The sequence below is a fragment of the Drosophila mojavensis genome, unplaced genomic scaffold (assembly GCF_018153725.1).
Source record: "Drosophila mojavensis isolate 15081-1352.22 unplaced genomic scaffold, ASM1815372v1 contig_80, whole genome shotgun sequence".
Taxonomy (NCBI): Eukaryota; Metazoa; Arthropoda; class Insecta; order Diptera; family Drosophilidae; genus Drosophila; species Drosophila mojavensis.
Window position 1 is genome coordinate 9,770,884 of NW_025318906.1, and position 16,213 is coordinate 9,787,096.

General features: G+C 41.6%; 3 protein-coding genes across 8 annotated transcripts; 2 read left to right on the top strand and 1 right to left on the bottom strand.

Annotated features, from left to right (window-relative positions):
* Positions 1–469: 469 nt before the first annotated feature.
* On the top strand, positions 470–11,437 carry LOC6579304 (glycogenin-1). 5 transcript variants are annotated; one of them, XM_044010950.1, is made up of 7 exons: positions 470–510; positions 4,927–5,237; positions 5,295–5,584; positions 5,659–5,839; positions 7,395–7,976; positions 9,063–9,261; positions 10,705–11,437. In XM_044010950.1, the coding sequence occupies exons 1-7, from the start codon at positions 504–506 to the stop codon at positions 11,202–11,204; spliced, it is 2,070 nt and encodes a 689-aa protein (XP_043866885.1). In that variant the 5' UTR covers positions 470–503; the 3' UTR covers positions 11,205–11,437. The 5 variants fall into 5 exon arrangements, with proteins under 5 accessions (XP_043866885.1, XP_032586259.2, XP_043866887.1 ...); XM_032730368.2 differs by lacking the exons at positions 470–510; positions 7,395–7,976 and adding an exon at positions 6,087–6,149; XM_044010952.1 differs by lacking the exons at positions 470–510; positions 10,705–11,437 and adding an exon at positions 10,435–10,463.
* LOC6579305 lies at positions 471–13,508 on the top strand. Of its 2 annotated transcripts, XM_015163582.3 has the most exons (3): positions 471–510; positions 11,708–12,928; positions 13,004–13,508. In XM_015163582.3, the coding sequence occupies exons 1-3, from the start codon at positions 504–506 to the stop codon at positions 13,069–13,071; spliced, it is 1,296 nt and encodes a 431-aa protein (XP_015019068.1). In that variant the 5' UTR covers positions 471–503; the 3' UTR covers positions 13,072–13,508. The 2 variants fall into 2 exon arrangements, with proteins under 2 accessions (XP_015019068.1, XP_002005201.2); XM_002005165.4 differs by lacking the exon at positions 471–510 and having other exon boundaries at positions 11,463–12,928.
* On the bottom strand, positions 13,407–15,663 carry LOC6579306 (UDP-glycosyltransferase UGT5). Its single transcript, XM_002005166.4, has 4 exons — positions 15,577–15,663; positions 14,958–15,216; positions 14,238–14,903; positions 13,407–14,180 (listed from the first exon to the last, which is right to left on the bottom strand). Exons 1-4 carry the CDS (start codon positions 15,577–15,579, stop codon positions 13,516–13,518), a joined length of 1,593 nt encoding a protein of 530 aa, XP_002005202.1. The 5' UTR covers positions 15,580–15,663; the 3' UTR covers positions 13,407–13,515.
* Positions 15,664–16,213: the final 550 nt, after the last annotated feature.

Genomic DNA, 16,213 nt, shown 5'->3' on the forward strand with positions numbered 1-16,213 from the left:
ATACGAGAATAACAGAAATGAAATTCAAGCGAGCATATAATGCAAAATTCACTTTTGGCGCCTTCCTCGTCGGTTGGCGATTGCCCTCGCCGCCCGCAACAGTTTTGTGGTTGCTGCCTGATGGCGACAGCTAACCGACTGCGACGGCGACGTCAAACGCAGCCCCCACGTTCAAATGGCCACGGCAGCGCAGTTGCCGTCAGTCTGCCTTGTCGTTGTACGGAGTTTTCGTTCGCTTGACACATTCAGTTTCTTGTCGTCGCTCGTGGTAGGCAGAACAGCCAAACGCAAAAATCTCTCCGCAAGGCAACTCAGACAATTCGACTCGCTCTCGTCACTCAGTGTGTGAAAGCTCAACCAGCGGGCACGCCCCACCCTCCACCACCAATTTTTCATCCCCGGAACGCAATAACGCGAAGGACTCGGTCCGCGTGTGCTAAAAAAATATATACATATTTAACAAAATAATATACAATAGTTAAACAAAATAAATCAAATACAAAATGAGCAGTAAGTTTTTACCAACAACAAGAGCGTTCGCCACCAAAGAAGTGAACACAGATAAAAAAAAAAAAGTTAAATCCAAAGAGAGTCTGTGTGTGTGCGTGTGTATGTGTGTACTATGCATGGCTACTGCCTATCCATATCCACGTTGAGAGGCGCTGCTGGGCCTTCCCTTTGCAATTGTGTTTGCAATTGCGACTGCGACTGCAGCTCTTCTCCGTTTCTTTTTATCGCAATTAATAAATGCCGCAAGCAAATTGCATTCTCATATTTCATAACGCCGCATCTTCGCATAAATACATATAGATTCTATATACATAGTTGATATGTAACCGTTGATATGAGATTGTCAACTACATGTGTTTTGGGGCCAGCAAATTGCGGCGACGACCTTTACTGACCTTCAATCGCATTTGCTTAGCCGCTGCCACTACCTCTGCCTCTGCCTCTGCTTGTGCGTGTATGCATGAGTATGACGGCGCCTCTGAGTGCATGGGTGTGTGTGTGTGTGTGTGTGCATGCAGAGCATTTAGATTTCGAAAACGAGGCGCATCAGAAAAAGACGAAAAATATATAAAAACATACACACAGACATACTGACATACATACAAAAAACGTCAGTTGTTTGTTTATGAAAAGTATGCGCGAAATTGAGTTAGACAAATGTTGACGCACTGATAACGTACTCACTGTGTTACGTGTGCCAGAGAGTCGAGCTTAAAGTTCGTGAGAGTGCGAGCGTGAGAGAGGCCGATTGAGAGCGCAAGCAAAGCTATGCGCGGCAGTGCATTGAGAGAGTTGGCAGAGGCCTTACCGCTATTCCCTTTTGTATTGTATCGCTATTCAACGTTTTTGCATAGTGAGCAAATTTTTGTTATTTTCTTATGCTTCTTTATGTTTTTTGAAGAGAAATAGCGAGAGAGTGCGTGGTGAAGGTCAGTGCCAGATTTGTTGTCAGTTGTCGTCGTTCACGTCCATTGATTAAAGTAATGTAAAGTAAAGTATGTAAGTAACTGTACAAGCTAGCGCCAGGCGGCAGAAAACAAATACAGATGATGATTATCAAGGCTGATTACAATTTCCGCATTTAGTTGATGCGCCTGCCCCTATGCCCATACCCTGAGCCCTGTAGAACTGCATTTGCCTTGGCATTTTCACACGCGTCATGAATCGAATAAATATGTATAATCATATGCCATATGCATACGCAGGCATCAGTTATAGATGCAGCTATTTATAGACAGAGCAGACATCTAGAAATTATGGCTGGCGACAGGCGCTAACAATTCACAGTGGTATTTCACAATATTCGAGAAGAAAAAGTTTTCCACAGCCAAAAACGCCCACAATGCCAGCAGCAGCAGAAAATTAAATGAAAATTTCAAGAAATGCCAATACACATACATATGAATACACATATTGTATATGTATGTGTGTGTTTGTGCGTGTGTGTGTGTAACTATATCTGATGCCCGCATAAATCATAAGGCGCTGCCTTCTCCAGTTCGAGTAGCTCCCTTGCTGCGATTTCTAAAAATGTATTTGTATCTATGAGTGCGTGAGTATCTGTATCTGTATCTGTGTGTGTGTGGCTGAGTATCAGCGTGTGCTGCATGCAGCTAGCAGAGTTTGCTGCTGTCGCGCTACAATTTCATTTCACATTTTCTGGCTATTTTTAGTGGGCTCTTCATCAGATACAGCTATATACACATACATATATTTATATATATGCATACGTATATCTGGCGGATACACACGCTTCTTCAGTTTTGCCGTATAACTCGTTTGGATGTTGGCATTGCTGCACTCGCTGATTTTTGCCGGTCTCAGAAAGTCGCCCATCGCTTTGCCGGCTGCCCCAAATGTGGCGCTCGCATTGGCATTGGCGGCGTTGCATGAACGAGTTTTCGTTGTTGGTCTGGCCATGCCCCTACCCCATTCACAAGCTGTTCTCATTCATAGGTCAAATGACAGCCTCTACGCCTCATTGAGCATTTGCGGCGCCGTTGACCTTTTGTGCTGCAAGCTAATCAGCTGATGATAAGCCATGGCTGAGCAGGGGCGACGGAGCAGAGGGCAGAGGCCAGCTCCGAGTTTTAAGAGAGCACTGCAGCTGCTGCTGCTGCGAGCTTTCATTTAGAGCTAAGAGCGAGCCAGGGAGCTTTCGGTTACACTGCGAACAATTTCGCATAGTTTGCTTGCACAGGCAACCAGCTGTCAGTATTAAAATTCCGTGTCAGTTAAGTAGGTATATATATGAATATATTTTAAGATCGGTTCGTTTTTGAAATTTTTTGTGACATTTAGACAACTCGAACAGTTGTCTCCTCCGTTTGGACAGCCAAGTGTTGTTTATTTAATTTAAATCAAAATTTATGGATGATATTTTATTCTAAATATAGATATACATATATATGGTTTGTTTTTATTGTTGTGACATGATATTTTCATATTATTATTGTTGTTTGTGCTCGCATCCGGTAAGTCACGAAGTTATTAAAAACCATTTTTAGTTTGGCCAAGTAAATGATTTCATTTTTATTTTAGGCACTACAGCTCATTGCACACATAAAATATAAAGAATGTCAAGAACAAGCATACAAAAAAGAAAAAAAGAAAAAAAACAAAACAAAAAACAAAATGAACAAAAAGATTTGAACAACACCCTGAAGTCGCATTATTTTGCACCCACACACATCCATTAAATCCGTCAGATACATTTTTGTATATGAGAGCGCCACCTGCCGGACGGTGGCACAGGCTGTCACCAATGCATTCAGCTGTTGCTGTTGCTGCTACTGCTGCTGCTGTCGCTGCTCCTCTTCTCCTCCTCCGTCGTTTCCATTCGCTGCCGAATGCGTAGCACAGAAGGTAGTTCTTGTTGTTGTTGTTGTTCTTGAAATTCAAATATTTATCTACATCTAAACGCTTCTCAACTACCAAATCCGGTGCGCTTTCTAATGCTAAATAAACCTTACAGATTATTTGGCGATACCAAAAACCCAACAATATGAACTAATCATGAATTTAACCCCCAACTAAAGTGATTTACAGCCACCTGTACAAAGAACTCTCCTAAATTTGTAGAAATTAATATTCCAACAACGAATTTTACCATTGTCCATAATACAAACTGAAAATAAATTATTATTTTTTCTATAATAACGACGATCTAATGAATTTTTATTTTATTTTCTTGCATGGATATTTATTTATTTAAAATTTACAAATTATTTTTATCAATAGTAAAAAGGAATTTTAGCTAGGAAATGACTAAAGATTTATATTTTTTTTCGATTATTATTAAAATGTATATAATTATGTAGTAGAGAAATAACAGGGATTTTCAGAACATTTTTATGAATTTTCAAATTATGATTTGTATATAAAAATAAGGTGAAATTATGCATCATTAAATGTTTAATAATTCGTTTAATTTATATTGATCTATAAAGAAATACTGAAATTGTCAAGTTGCAAAGAAATATATTTTATTTTATTTTTAATTATGTTTTACCTAGCAAAAAATATTGATAATGCTCTTAGATTTACGAGCTGTAAGATTTGTTCTATTTATTTATATACTTTACTATTTAAGCCTAAGTCTAACATCATAAAAATATAATTTTCATAGGCCATTAAAGAGCTTGTTAATAAATTTACTCAACGCCTACATTAATGCAATATTTCCCATATAAAATTTAGACTTTATTTGGATAGTGAAAATGCATAGCTCATTTATGTAAAGAAAAAAATATATATATGTACATAAATATATATATCTAGTGCTACAACTAAATGCCAACAACGCAAAATATAATTTGCCGACTAAAACAGATGCGCCTGAGAAATGAGTTTTTTTTTTATTTTTATTTTGTTGCTAATTTTTCATCAGCTGCCTCTTCTGTTTTTTTGCAAATTCAACAAAACAGCCGAAATGGGCCTCAATATAACCCAAAATAATCGAAAACATTGCCAAAATTGCTGCATGCGATCGCCGCGTGCCCCGCCCACAAGTTGTTGACGCAGTTGCCAGCGCGCACACTCATACACACACACACACACACACATACAGATTCACATTCACACTGACTCTCACACTCACTCAATCGCATTGTATATAAACTATATTTATATAGATCTCATATATATATATGTTCCTGCTGCTTGTTTATTTATAATCCATAAATCGCTTGCTGAATGCCAATCTAATAAAAGATGAAATGAAAATGGAAAATGGAAATTTCGAAGCAGCAGCAAAAAAGAAACTTGTGCTAATACCAAGCTTTTGCCTTTGTAACTTGTCTTTGTGTATCTGAGTGGCTTACTCTGCTAACTGTGACTATTTCTTAATCTTTATAGATATATCTAAGCAAACTGATCTAACTTCTTCTTCTTCTTCTTCTTCTACTTCTGCATTAGAGTTCGCCTGGGTTACCTTGACGACAAATGATAACTATGGGCTGGGCGCTCTGGTGTTGGCACATTCGCTCAAGCGTGCCGGCACCGCCCACCAGCTGGCTGTGCTGGTGACGCCCACCGTCTCGGAGGCGATGCGCGACAGACTGAAGGACGTGTACAATGTTGTACAAGAGGTGAATGTCCTTGACTCACAGGATGCTGCCAATCTGGCACTTCTCGCCCGCCCCGAACTGGGCGTCACCTTCACAAAGCTCCACTGCTGGCGTCTGGTGCAGTTCGAGAAGTGTGTCTTCCTCGATGCAGATACGCTGGTAAGTAGATCCCGTATAAATATATATGAATCACCAATAATACTTTCCTCTCTACAGGTGCTGAAGAACTGCGATGAGCTGTTCGAGCGTGAGGAGCTCTCCGCTGCTCCAGATGTCAGCTGGCCGGACTGCTTCAACTCGGGCGTCTTTGTGTTCACACCCAGCGTGGACACCTTCACCAAGATCACAGAGTTTGCCGTGCAGAACGGCAGCTTCGATGGCGGCGATCAGGGTCTGTTGAATCAGTACTTTGGCGACTGGGCGACCGCAGATATCAAGAAGCATTTGCCATTTGTCTACAACGTGACGGCCTATGCTTCCTATTGCTATTTGCCCGCATTCAAACAGTAAGTCCGTGGATGATCTAGGTCTAGTTAGTTAGAGTTGTGCGCTCTATAAACAACTCCATTTCTCCATTCAGGTTCAGAGATATGATTAAGATTTTGCATTTCGCTGGCAAACTGAAGCCATGGCTCATACAGTTCAACTCTCAGACAAAGACCGCGGCCACGCCCAACGAATATGCCCATGCGCAAGACCTTATCCAACACTGGTGGACCATCTTCTGTGATAATGTGCATCAGTCTCTGACCGACAATATGGTAAGTGCGCTCCACTACATTTCATTTCGATTCACACACACCGATTCTCCTCTCTCTATCTATCTATCTCTCTCTCTCTCTACGTAATTTATTCACGTTTCAAAGTGTGTGTGAAAATTGTTGTTTATTGATTCTTTAATGCTAAAACCAGTTCTTTGAGAGTTTTGCGTTTCGTCCAAACTAAACAACTTAAAATCTAACCGAAATATCTGTCCATTTTAACCCCTAATTTGCTGCTATGCTAAAGCATAAAACGCCGGATAATACAGATATTGCTAGTGATATTACCGATAGAAGCGTTCCACCAGAGGTAAGCTGATCTATATTGCCAGCACACGCAATATATATAGAACGCATACAACCACACAGTAGAGTTCACAGAGGCGAGGGTCACTCAAACTATTCACATGTATATATATTTATTTTTGTATAGCACACATTGTATATATGATCACGATATTTATGCGATATGTATATATAATATTTATGGATTTATGATGTGTAAATAATAAACAAAATATTGCATTTACTCTGAACTACTTTGTGCTTCAACGACCTCGTTATAATTTCTACTCTATTTTCAATATATTTCACTTAAGTTTAGTTGACTTTAGTTTCGCTTAGACACGCCCTAAATTGTCCTAAATTTCTGAATTTGTAGACAGGCAATTTCTCTTAGTGGAGTATTTTCTTTTTCCTCTATTCCTGCCAATCTATGTATGTATGTGTCTGTGTGTGTGTACATTGTATTTGTGTGTGCGCCCGTTTTTTGTGTTGTTTTTTCTTCTTCTTCTTTCGATTCTGCATCGATTTGGCCCGGCGCCAACGGAATGTTTAGTTGGCTACGTCAATAAATTGAAATGATCCAAATGGCATGCAAATTGGTATTGTCAATTTATAGAGGCTTCTGTTGGGATTTCAATAATGCAAAGCAAAGGGTCTAGATAGAGTCTGCCGATGAAAAGTGGAACGAATATTGGTCAACCAAGCTTAGCTAAAGCAAGAAATGTTTTCTTTATATTTATGTAAATTATTTTTGTAGAAAAAACTCATTTATTTCGATATTTGATTTATTTTTATTGTATTTTTTTTATTCTTTATTATTTTTCGATTATGTTCAATAATGAATCATTTCAATATATATTCTATTTGATATAACATAGGAAATCTTTTCATTTATATTCTATTAGGGCCATATTCGGTTTCTAGGGTGACCCATTTTCCTTTTTTTTTTTTTTTTTAAATACCAAATTTTATGTAAAAAGTTCTATGTTATAAAACCAAATGTCTTTTATTCTAAATTAGATATTTCCAGTAAACCCTTAGGGTATAGACTTGGTGAAATACCCTGTAAAATGTTGTACTCTTGTGTATCCTTCTCTTTATGGTGTGCTTCGAGCTCTTATACAATTCTGTTCACTTCCTGTAGCCCTAAGCTTTATTATTTGCTGCTTGTAAGTTATTTAAATTTATTTTTGATTTCAAACTCTTATCATGCGCTTAACTATCGCAAACGAAATAAAAACGCAAACTATCGCTTAAATCACAACCAAAGTGTCTCTGCTTGAACATAACGCACTCGTCGAGCTATGCTGAATATACTTACGATATGGACAGCTACTATCATGAGCAAGAGCAACAACAACAACAACATCAACACCATCAGCAACAGCCACAGCAATATGTGCCGCATGTCCGTGAATATCGTGATCCCTGGGCAGATTACTATGAGCAAGTGGAGCGACAACAAAATGAACCCGAACCACAAGCCGAACCCGAGCCCGAACCCGAACCACAATTCTCTCCGCATGAGCAGGTCGAGAGAAGAGGAAGTTGGAGCCAGTGTCAGAGCGATGCATGCCCCAGACCCATATCACCATCACCTCAAGCACCACAAGCGCCACACGCACCTCAAGCACCACCACCGCCACCACCACCACCACAAGAACAACAACAAACAATAACAACCACTGCCAATGAAGAGTACATAGCAATAGATGTAAATAATAGCAATGAGCAAGCGCAAGCACAAGAACAACCCACCCACGAACCACACACGAACCACCACCCAACGACACAAACTACCTCAAATCACAAAACACAAACTGAAGAAGCCGCAGAAGCCGTCGAAGCTGAGGTAAAAACTACAAATGAAACGGGCAAATGTCAACAAAATTGCACCACAAACATAAACACCACCACCAACACCACCACCACCACCAACACACCAGTACCACTAGAACCACCACAATCACCTATCCAGTTCCCACTTCAGATTTGTTGTTATTCTCCTTGTCTCTGGGTTGCATTGTCTCATGTCGTCTCATGCCGCGTCGCGTCTCTTGTCCTGCGTCCTGTCTGTCGTCTGGTGTCTAGTTAAATTGACTTTGGTTGCTGTCGCTGCCGACGCCGCTGCTGCTGCTGCTGCTACTGCTGCTGCTGCCGCTAGCTGCTGTCGTCTGCCACATTTGCATGTCCCATTATCACACAACGTGTCCACTGTCCACCGTCCACTGTTCACTGTCTTCATTATCTTCATGCTCATCATCGTCATTCATCATCATGTTGCGGGCTGCTGTTGCTGTTGCTGTTGCTGCTGCTGCTGCTGCTGCATTTGCTGATTTATTGCTTGCTTTGGCCTCTTTCAGAAAGGCATTAAGTAGTCCTTGAGCTGTTCAAGCGTATGCGACTCGTGTGGGTGCGTGGGTGGGTGGGTGTGGCACTTTGGCATTTGCATCTGAAAAGCATTTAAATGTCAACTGGATGTATTTTTTATTGTTGTTTATACCGCACACGCACACGCACACACACATAGCTATACAGCTATACAGCCACATCTATACACACGCAACCACCCACCCACTCTACAGCTTCATCTTCATTGAGCGTAGTCGGCTCATGGTAATCTGCCGCACAGGGACATGCGGCACACACACACACACATATATATAGAGCAGCTTGCAGCGACCAACAACAACAACAACAACAATAAAGAAGCGTGCATTAATCATACGCCACGTTGTGCAAGCACAAATAACTAACGAGCTAATTAAATGTACATAAAACTAAAATTAAGACTAAATTGAAATAAGAGCAATTAATTTATTAATGCCTCATGCATGCCTCTATGTAACGCACAGCAACAGTTTTTTGTTTTGGAAACTTTCGCTTTTACTTTGGACATTGTCTAACACTGGCCATTGGATCATTTTTGTTATTATAGGCTGGCCTCGCCGGCGCGTTGGCGCAGCTGCGCATCGGCGTGCAGCGCACACCTGAACAGGAGCAATACGAGAATCTGATGCGCCGCCAGTGCTGGGAGTCGGGACAGATTGATTATGCGGGCGTCGATGCGTTCGACAACATCTGGAAGAAGATAACCCAGACGCTGGAGGCCAAGCCGGATAAGGAGGCGGAAACTGGTAGTTCATAGATACGAAGCTAATATATGTAGTGAACAGACAAACAACAACAACAACAACAAATCGTTATTTATGTGTGACCACAGACAAGTCCTCACACACACACGCACACACACACACTCAACTGTGCCAAGTTAAAAGTAAAAAATGAAAACATAAATTAAAGCCAAGTGATGTCAAGTGTCATGCAAAATGCCATATTTAATTGCTAGACACACACACACACACACACACACACGCGCACACACGCACACTCAAGCATGGTTTGTAGCCTAGTTAGCAGCAGTAGCACATATCATAAAATTGAAGAAAAAACTCCTATATATATATATAATGTATATATATACACAGTTTGTATATATTAAAAAAAAAAAAAACGCACAGAAATTTTAATTAAGTTTTCAAATTAAACTTTTTTACACTCGTCAACGACGCTGCTGCTCTCAACGTTATAAATTCATTTAAGTGTTGGTGTGTGCGAGTGTGTGTGTGTGACACACTTGGCATTTAGCATTCACACACACACAGAGAGATACACCTATTTACACACACACACACACACAGCCAGACATATCCTTGGCACAACAACCACAAAACTTTTACACTTCATTGTATTTTAATTGAAAATTCTGATACGTTTTTTCCGACTGTTTTGCCCTCTCGAAACGTAACACTTTTTTTTTAATTTTAGCTCATCTGCATAAAGGGCCCACAAAATCCCAAACTCCCCTCATCAATTACAATTTTAATTTATTTTTTCTAATGAAAAATGTGTGTATAAAATGTAAAATAAAATGTTTTCTTAAATATATATATATATATATGTATCTATATTTATATTTCGAAACTAACTAGAAAGTGTTGCCTGATGTGTGTTACACGTGTGTGCGCGTGTGTGTGCGAGTGATTTGTATGTGTAGCAAACTCTTTCACACAGAAAAACCAACAAGTTCTTTCTTTATACCCTTTATGTTGTAATTTACATTGAAATATTGTCTATTTATTCAAGAACACAAAAAACACTTAGAACAAAAACTCTTCGTTTGAAACATGCATTTTTATTTTAGCTTTAAGATTTGTTCGTGTTTCACTCCCCGCTACCTCTCTCAACTCGTCTAAGTGAGTTTTCCAATATAAGTTTGTTTATTTCTCTTTTTCATTTATTGTTTTCAGTCGTCTATTTCTAAGTTCTCAAGACATCATCATTGCATCAAAGTCCCATCCATTTGTTGTGTGAACTATTTCCTTAGCTGTGGGGGTTATATTAAGAGATCTACTAGATCATCATCTTCAATCAGCTTCATTAGCACTGCCTGAATTGCATCTTGAATCACATCAATTGCCGATCTACATTCATCTTCAATCATTGGCTTCTGTTAAATGCAATTCTCTTTGCCAGTTTCGCCAGCTAAAATGAAAACTACCCTAACCGCATTTTTGCAGATAACGATAACGATAACGATAACGATACCGATAACACGCTAGGCTTTAATCAATTGCTAACTAAAACCGCAAATAAACTGCTGCAGCAGCAGAAGTCAACAAATGAAGCCAAGATTGAGCCTCCCAGCTCCAGCTCCAGCCTCAACCTCACTCCCAGCTCCAGCTTAAGCTTGCCAACTAATCAGGGCTCAAGTGGCAAGGCAGAGGTCAAAGCCAGCCCCGCAGCCGCCACAACTAACAAACTTCCAACTAATGCACAGAAAACACCAGCAGCTGCTGTGGAACAGCAATCAACCAGGGCAGCCGCAACAGCAACTTCGACAATAACAACATCGACAGCAACAACAACAACAACAACGAAGCCACATCGTGCCCAGGCAGCGGCAGCAATACCGGCAGCAACACCGCCAGCACCGCAACCGGCCCAACAACATATCCTGCAGCAGAATGCGGCACCCACCAAGCCGAGCAGGCAGAAGGCGTCGCGTAAGTTTAAATAACAATTACTGCAACTGCTGATGCACTACAGCTGCCTGCCGCAACTGGCGACGAGGACAGCGCTGCTCCGATTCACCCTGCGACTGGATGGCGACAACGAATCTGAACATCTGCCGGAGCCGGTGCATGTCTAGGCCCAGCAAGTACAACTACAGTAGAGCCCTAATCATAACAAAAGTAAAACGACAAGAAAATGCTGTACAAATGTTGCTTAAACGAATTTTAAAACAACAAACAAAAACACAAAACAAAACCATAATTTACCAAATGCGCCTTAGATGAAACTAATTTGCAATATCTTAGCATAAGAAAACCTTTTCTAAACATGAAACAAAACTCGTATCTATATATAACATGCCACAAGTGCTTGCCACACACAAACACACACCGACCCAGCTCGTTAGCTGCGCTACCCAATTTATTGTAGCCTCTATGTATATGCAATACACTTACACGAAACACACATACATTTACACCAATTGCAACTTCTTTACCCTACACGAAGAGCTCCTGACCTCCGCCGACATTGAGGATGGCAAAATTGAGTATGACAAGGCGACCGGTGCCAGCACCCAGTATAAACTGATCGATGGCGGCTACGAGGTGATCACCACGACGCCGCAGCCGAATGGCACGGTCAAGACCCAAGTGAAAACGTTCTGGGACCCGAAGCCCGTCAGCGAGGAGGACTTGGCCAAGGAGCAGGCCAACAAGAAGATCATCAAGCAGCGCCTGGGCAAGGAAATACGCATCGATGACAAGACCACCATGCTGACTCGCGCCATCGAGGGCGGCTACGAGGAGGTCTACACCACCATCAACGAGGATGGCTCGCGCAGCATGCGTACCAAGACCTTCTATGATTCTGTGCCCACGGAAGTCAATGAGAACACCACCACCAAGGTGAACAAGACCAAGAAGAATGTCACCCGCAAGTCGTCGGTGGACTCGACCGACTCGACGGAGTCCTCATCGCGCCGCATTGTGCAGAAGGTGCAGAAGAATGTCAATGACTCGCAGTCCAACTATCGTGAGGACACCACCATTGAGGAGACGCGTCGCGTGAGCCAGAACATTGAGATCACCGAGAACAATCGCACCGTGCGCAAGAACTCGCTGCAGGAGCAGAGCATCAAGTCCGTCACCCAGAGCAGTGGTGATGGCGGCAAGAAGAAGAAGAAGCCCAAGTCATCGGCACCACCACCACCAGCCGACTTTGTGCAGAACGATACCACAACCGTGGCCTCGAAGCGTGTGCCCGGCGGCGTTGAGTACACCTACTCGACGGAGTTGGAGTCGGGCAAGACGATCACCACCTCGAAGACCGTTTACGAGGAGGAGGAAGTCGAGCTCACCGAGGAGGAGATCAAGCAGTACAAGAAGGCCCTAAAGGATGCTGAGAAGCACAAGAACGTGACCACCACCAAGAAGCTCAAGTCCGAGTCGGGCACCAAGAAGATTGTGCCCTCCGAGAACCCGGGTGATGTGACCACTGTGGAGACCATCAAGATCGAGGGCGGCACCGAGTATCACTACACCACCGTCACCGCCGAGGGTATTGTGAAGAAGGCAGTGAAGACTGTGTACGATCCGGTGCCCAGCAACAATCCGAATGACACCGACGAGGAGGAGATCATTGAGGAATACGAGGAGGAGATCATTGAGCCTGGCGAGAAGACGGTCAAGACTATTGAGACTGTGAAGCAGTTGCCCCAGAAGTTCGAAGGTAAACAATACAATAAAATTCCAAATCAGGTTCAGCTCAACTAAATCTCAACTTAAAACTATTTCTTAAACACAGAGGAAGTGACCATCACCCACGAGAAGAAGGAGAAGAAGGTAAAGAAGTCCATGATCATCAGCCAGTAGAGCGCGCTCGGCACAACCAACACTCAGACACGACACACGACACACGACACACGACACACGACACACTCACACACACACACTTCTACACGCGCCAGCTTTTGTATTCGTTGACATTTGAAAAGTATATTTTTGACCCAGTAAGATCGGAAATTATGAGTACCCCTAATATGTATTTCAGCGCCCAGTTCAGATAGCTGTCGCTGGTCTTTGTACGCTTCTCGTAAGCTTTGTTATTAATTATTTGGGCAGCTTTCTGTTGCCCTAACGCGAGACGGAAAATGTCCCTTGTAAAATGTTTACACAACACTCAAATTTGTATTAAAACATCTGAAAAATGAAACAAAATTATAAATTTATTCAAACTAATTGACATAATCATAGCACACATTTGTTTATCAATAAATCGTTTTGAGTTATCAAAAAAAATATGAAGAAAATCTTATTCTAGTTTTGTTTGGATTTTGGCTTGGGCTTCTTCGCTGATCTGAAACTAGGGCAAAGAAGAAGCAGACCCAAAATAGGCAACAGAATTACAGCTAACGCGATGCCAACGATGTCTAGGAGATAGAACTGATACCAGGGCAGCTTGACGCCCTCAGACACTAAGTGTGGTGCCCCACGATGCTTAATGACATAATCGATCCAGTACATCGCAGTATCCATTGCACCCATTGGACGATCACGAAAGATGAGGGACGCTCTCTTCATGTTGTCCCTATACTTGGGTCTCTCCAGGAGCTCAGTCAAGGAATAGCGCAGCTCTTTCTCCGTAACGGTACGGTAGCTTACACTTAGAGCATAGCCAGCAGCTTCGCCTTTCTTTATATTCAAAAACTGATCCGCATAGACGGGCATACCGAGCACTGGTACACCATAATAAACCGCCTCCTGAGTTCCGAAGAGACCGCCATGGGATATGAAAACCTTCACGTTTGGATGGTTTAGTATATCAGTCTGGGGCATCCATTTCTGGACCATCACATTGGGAGGAAGATTAGGTAATTTGTCATCCTCAAACTTCCAGAGAACGCGTTGCTTAAGGCTGGAAAATACCCCAAGGAACATTTGGATCTTCTCGGGTGGAAGATCCGCACTTCGCACTTGAGAACCTATGAAAGAGATATTTTAATCATGATCATTGCAAGGAATAAGGCTTTGAAACTCACCCAAACTGAAGTAGATGGCTCCATCCTTGGCTTCATCTAAGAACTTTTTGATATTTGTGGGCAAAGGCTTGGAGGACTTTATATGCAGTCCGCCGACTGGAATCATGTTGAACGCTGAAGGCCTAGGAGCTTCCAAGGGCATGTAGCTATTCAGGAGAATGACTGAGATATTGCGTTCTAATTGCTTAATAGTTGGTAGATCCTTAAACTGCCTGGACAGTTGTCTCTGTAATATCTCGTTCTGTTTAGAATAATACCAGAAGTACCGCATAATTTCCTCCGTAAATGAACAGAAAACGCTGTCAATACGTTCCATGAGCGACATGCGGTTTGTATAGGGCTTCCAGCCGTGAGCCACATAAGACCACGGGTTGATGATGCCCGTTAGGGAGCTGAGGTAGTTGGAGTAGCCGAAGGTTGTGACGGTTATAATTGGAATTTGATAGAGGTGACCCAGGATGAGAGCACCCTCATTGAAGAACTGCTCGGCCAGAAGTAAATAATATTTCCCCACCTTGTCTTTCGCATTGATTAGGCTCTGAACTTCATTCTGCTCAAATGCAAAGTTCGTGCTGCTCAACCCCATTGTGTAGGCTGCCCTGAGGAATGTGATAGTACTGGTGTCTGTCATGTCCAGTGGTGACTTGGTATTGGTTAGGTCCCTAACTGAGAAGTAAGATTTGCTTAAAAGTTGGTTATAATTACTTTAATTAGACTTACTTTCGCCCCATATATCGTATTGCGGTATTAGAACCTCGGTGTAGTTCGCACCCAGGTTCTCCTTGGCCAATGAGAATGGCGTAATGAAGGTCACTTCATGTCCCCTATGTACTAATTCTCTGATAATCGCGTCGGTTATCATAAAGTGACTTTTGCCGGGAAAGAAGAAGGCAGCCAGAATACGGTAACCAGCTCCTATTTCCATGTGCTGCAGGGCAACTAGGCCCAGCAGGAGGACTTTCAAGATGCTCTTCGGTTGCTGTAGATCAAATGGATATTGTTATTAATGTAGCTGCAAGACTTATCTCTCTACAACTTAATGCGAATCTTGTTCAATGTCGACAACTACTCAGGCAGTTGTATTTTTCAGTGCTAGCTATTGTCTAGCGATTACGCTGCATTTTCCTTATCACGTGCGTATAATAATTCACTTGCATGTCTATGCCTTTTAAAATTTTATTACAGTATGCAGCCTTTTGTTAACATGCGAATTTTTGTTAAACCTTGTTTTTAACTGATAAATATTAGTTTTAAATACTTTTCATTGGTCTGCTGCACTTTGCAGTGGGGCAGTCAATTTGTTTGATTAATTTTGCTCAGGTTTACTTTATTTACACACCATTTTCAATTCACTTGCTGCACTACACAATTTTCTCAGGTTGCAGTCGACCGATCCACGCTACGATGCACAAACGACTGAAACGTGGTCTTCCATGTAATATTTATATATGGACTCCAGGCGACTTATCGCTGATGCGCCTGTGATGAAAATAGCTAAATAAATACCCTGTATGCCGGCGATAAGACCTCATTACGATGAGTAGTGGGCGAAATGCATTTTGCTAGAGCTCTTCAATTTAAATATTACAAGGTAATTATCGGTCAAGCGGTAAATTCCCTAATACTCGGCATTTATCATTCACTTAAATGTGAAATATATTTTTAAATATAAATATATAAAACATATATAATATATGCATAAATAAATATGTGTGTATAACAATTACAGGGTATTTTCATACTTTCTCCATGCAGCTTTGTTTTTGCTGAGTCGACAATTTAGGAGTGTATCATGATCGGAGCTGTGCTAGGAATATAAAACGTCGTTTGATACTTACATATATTGTATGTTATCAGCCATAGTAAGCGTGTCTATACGAGCTACTTATACTACTACTTATATACTACTTATAAATTGTATTTGTAAATCTGTGTACCCATATATAAACAATTATTTTGATTGACTGCAACAATTA

Excerpts from the sequence above, each read along its gene's own strand:
- LOC6579304 (XM_044010950.1), top strand. Across the intron at positions 7,977-9,062 it reads CAGAAGCCGTCGAAGCTGAG|GCTGGCCTCGCCGGCGCGTT; the intron begins GTAAAAACTACA and ends TTGTTATTATAG. Across the intron at positions 9,262-10,704 it reads GGATAAGGAGGCGGAAACTG|ATAACGATAACGATAACGAT; the intron begins GTAGTTCATAGA and ends GCATTTTTGCAG.
- LOC6579305 (XM_002005165.4), top strand. The coding sequence starts at position 11,557 with ATGCCACAAGTGCTTGCCACACACAAACACACACCGACCCAGCTCGTT. Across the intron at positions 12,929-13,003 it reads GTTGCCCCAGAAGTTCGAAG|AGGAAGTGACCATCACCCAC; the intron begins GTAAACAATACA and ends TCTTAAACACAG.
- LOC6579306 (XM_002005166.4), bottom strand. Across the intron at positions 14,904-14,957 it reads ATACGATATATGGGGCGAAA|TTAGGGACCTAACCAATACC; the intron begins GTAAGTCTAATT and ends CTTACTTCTCAG. Across the intron at positions 14,181-14,237 it reads AGCCATCTACTTCAGTTTGG|GTTCTCAAGTGCGAAGTGCG; the intron begins GTGAGTTTCAAA and ends TCTCTTTCATAG.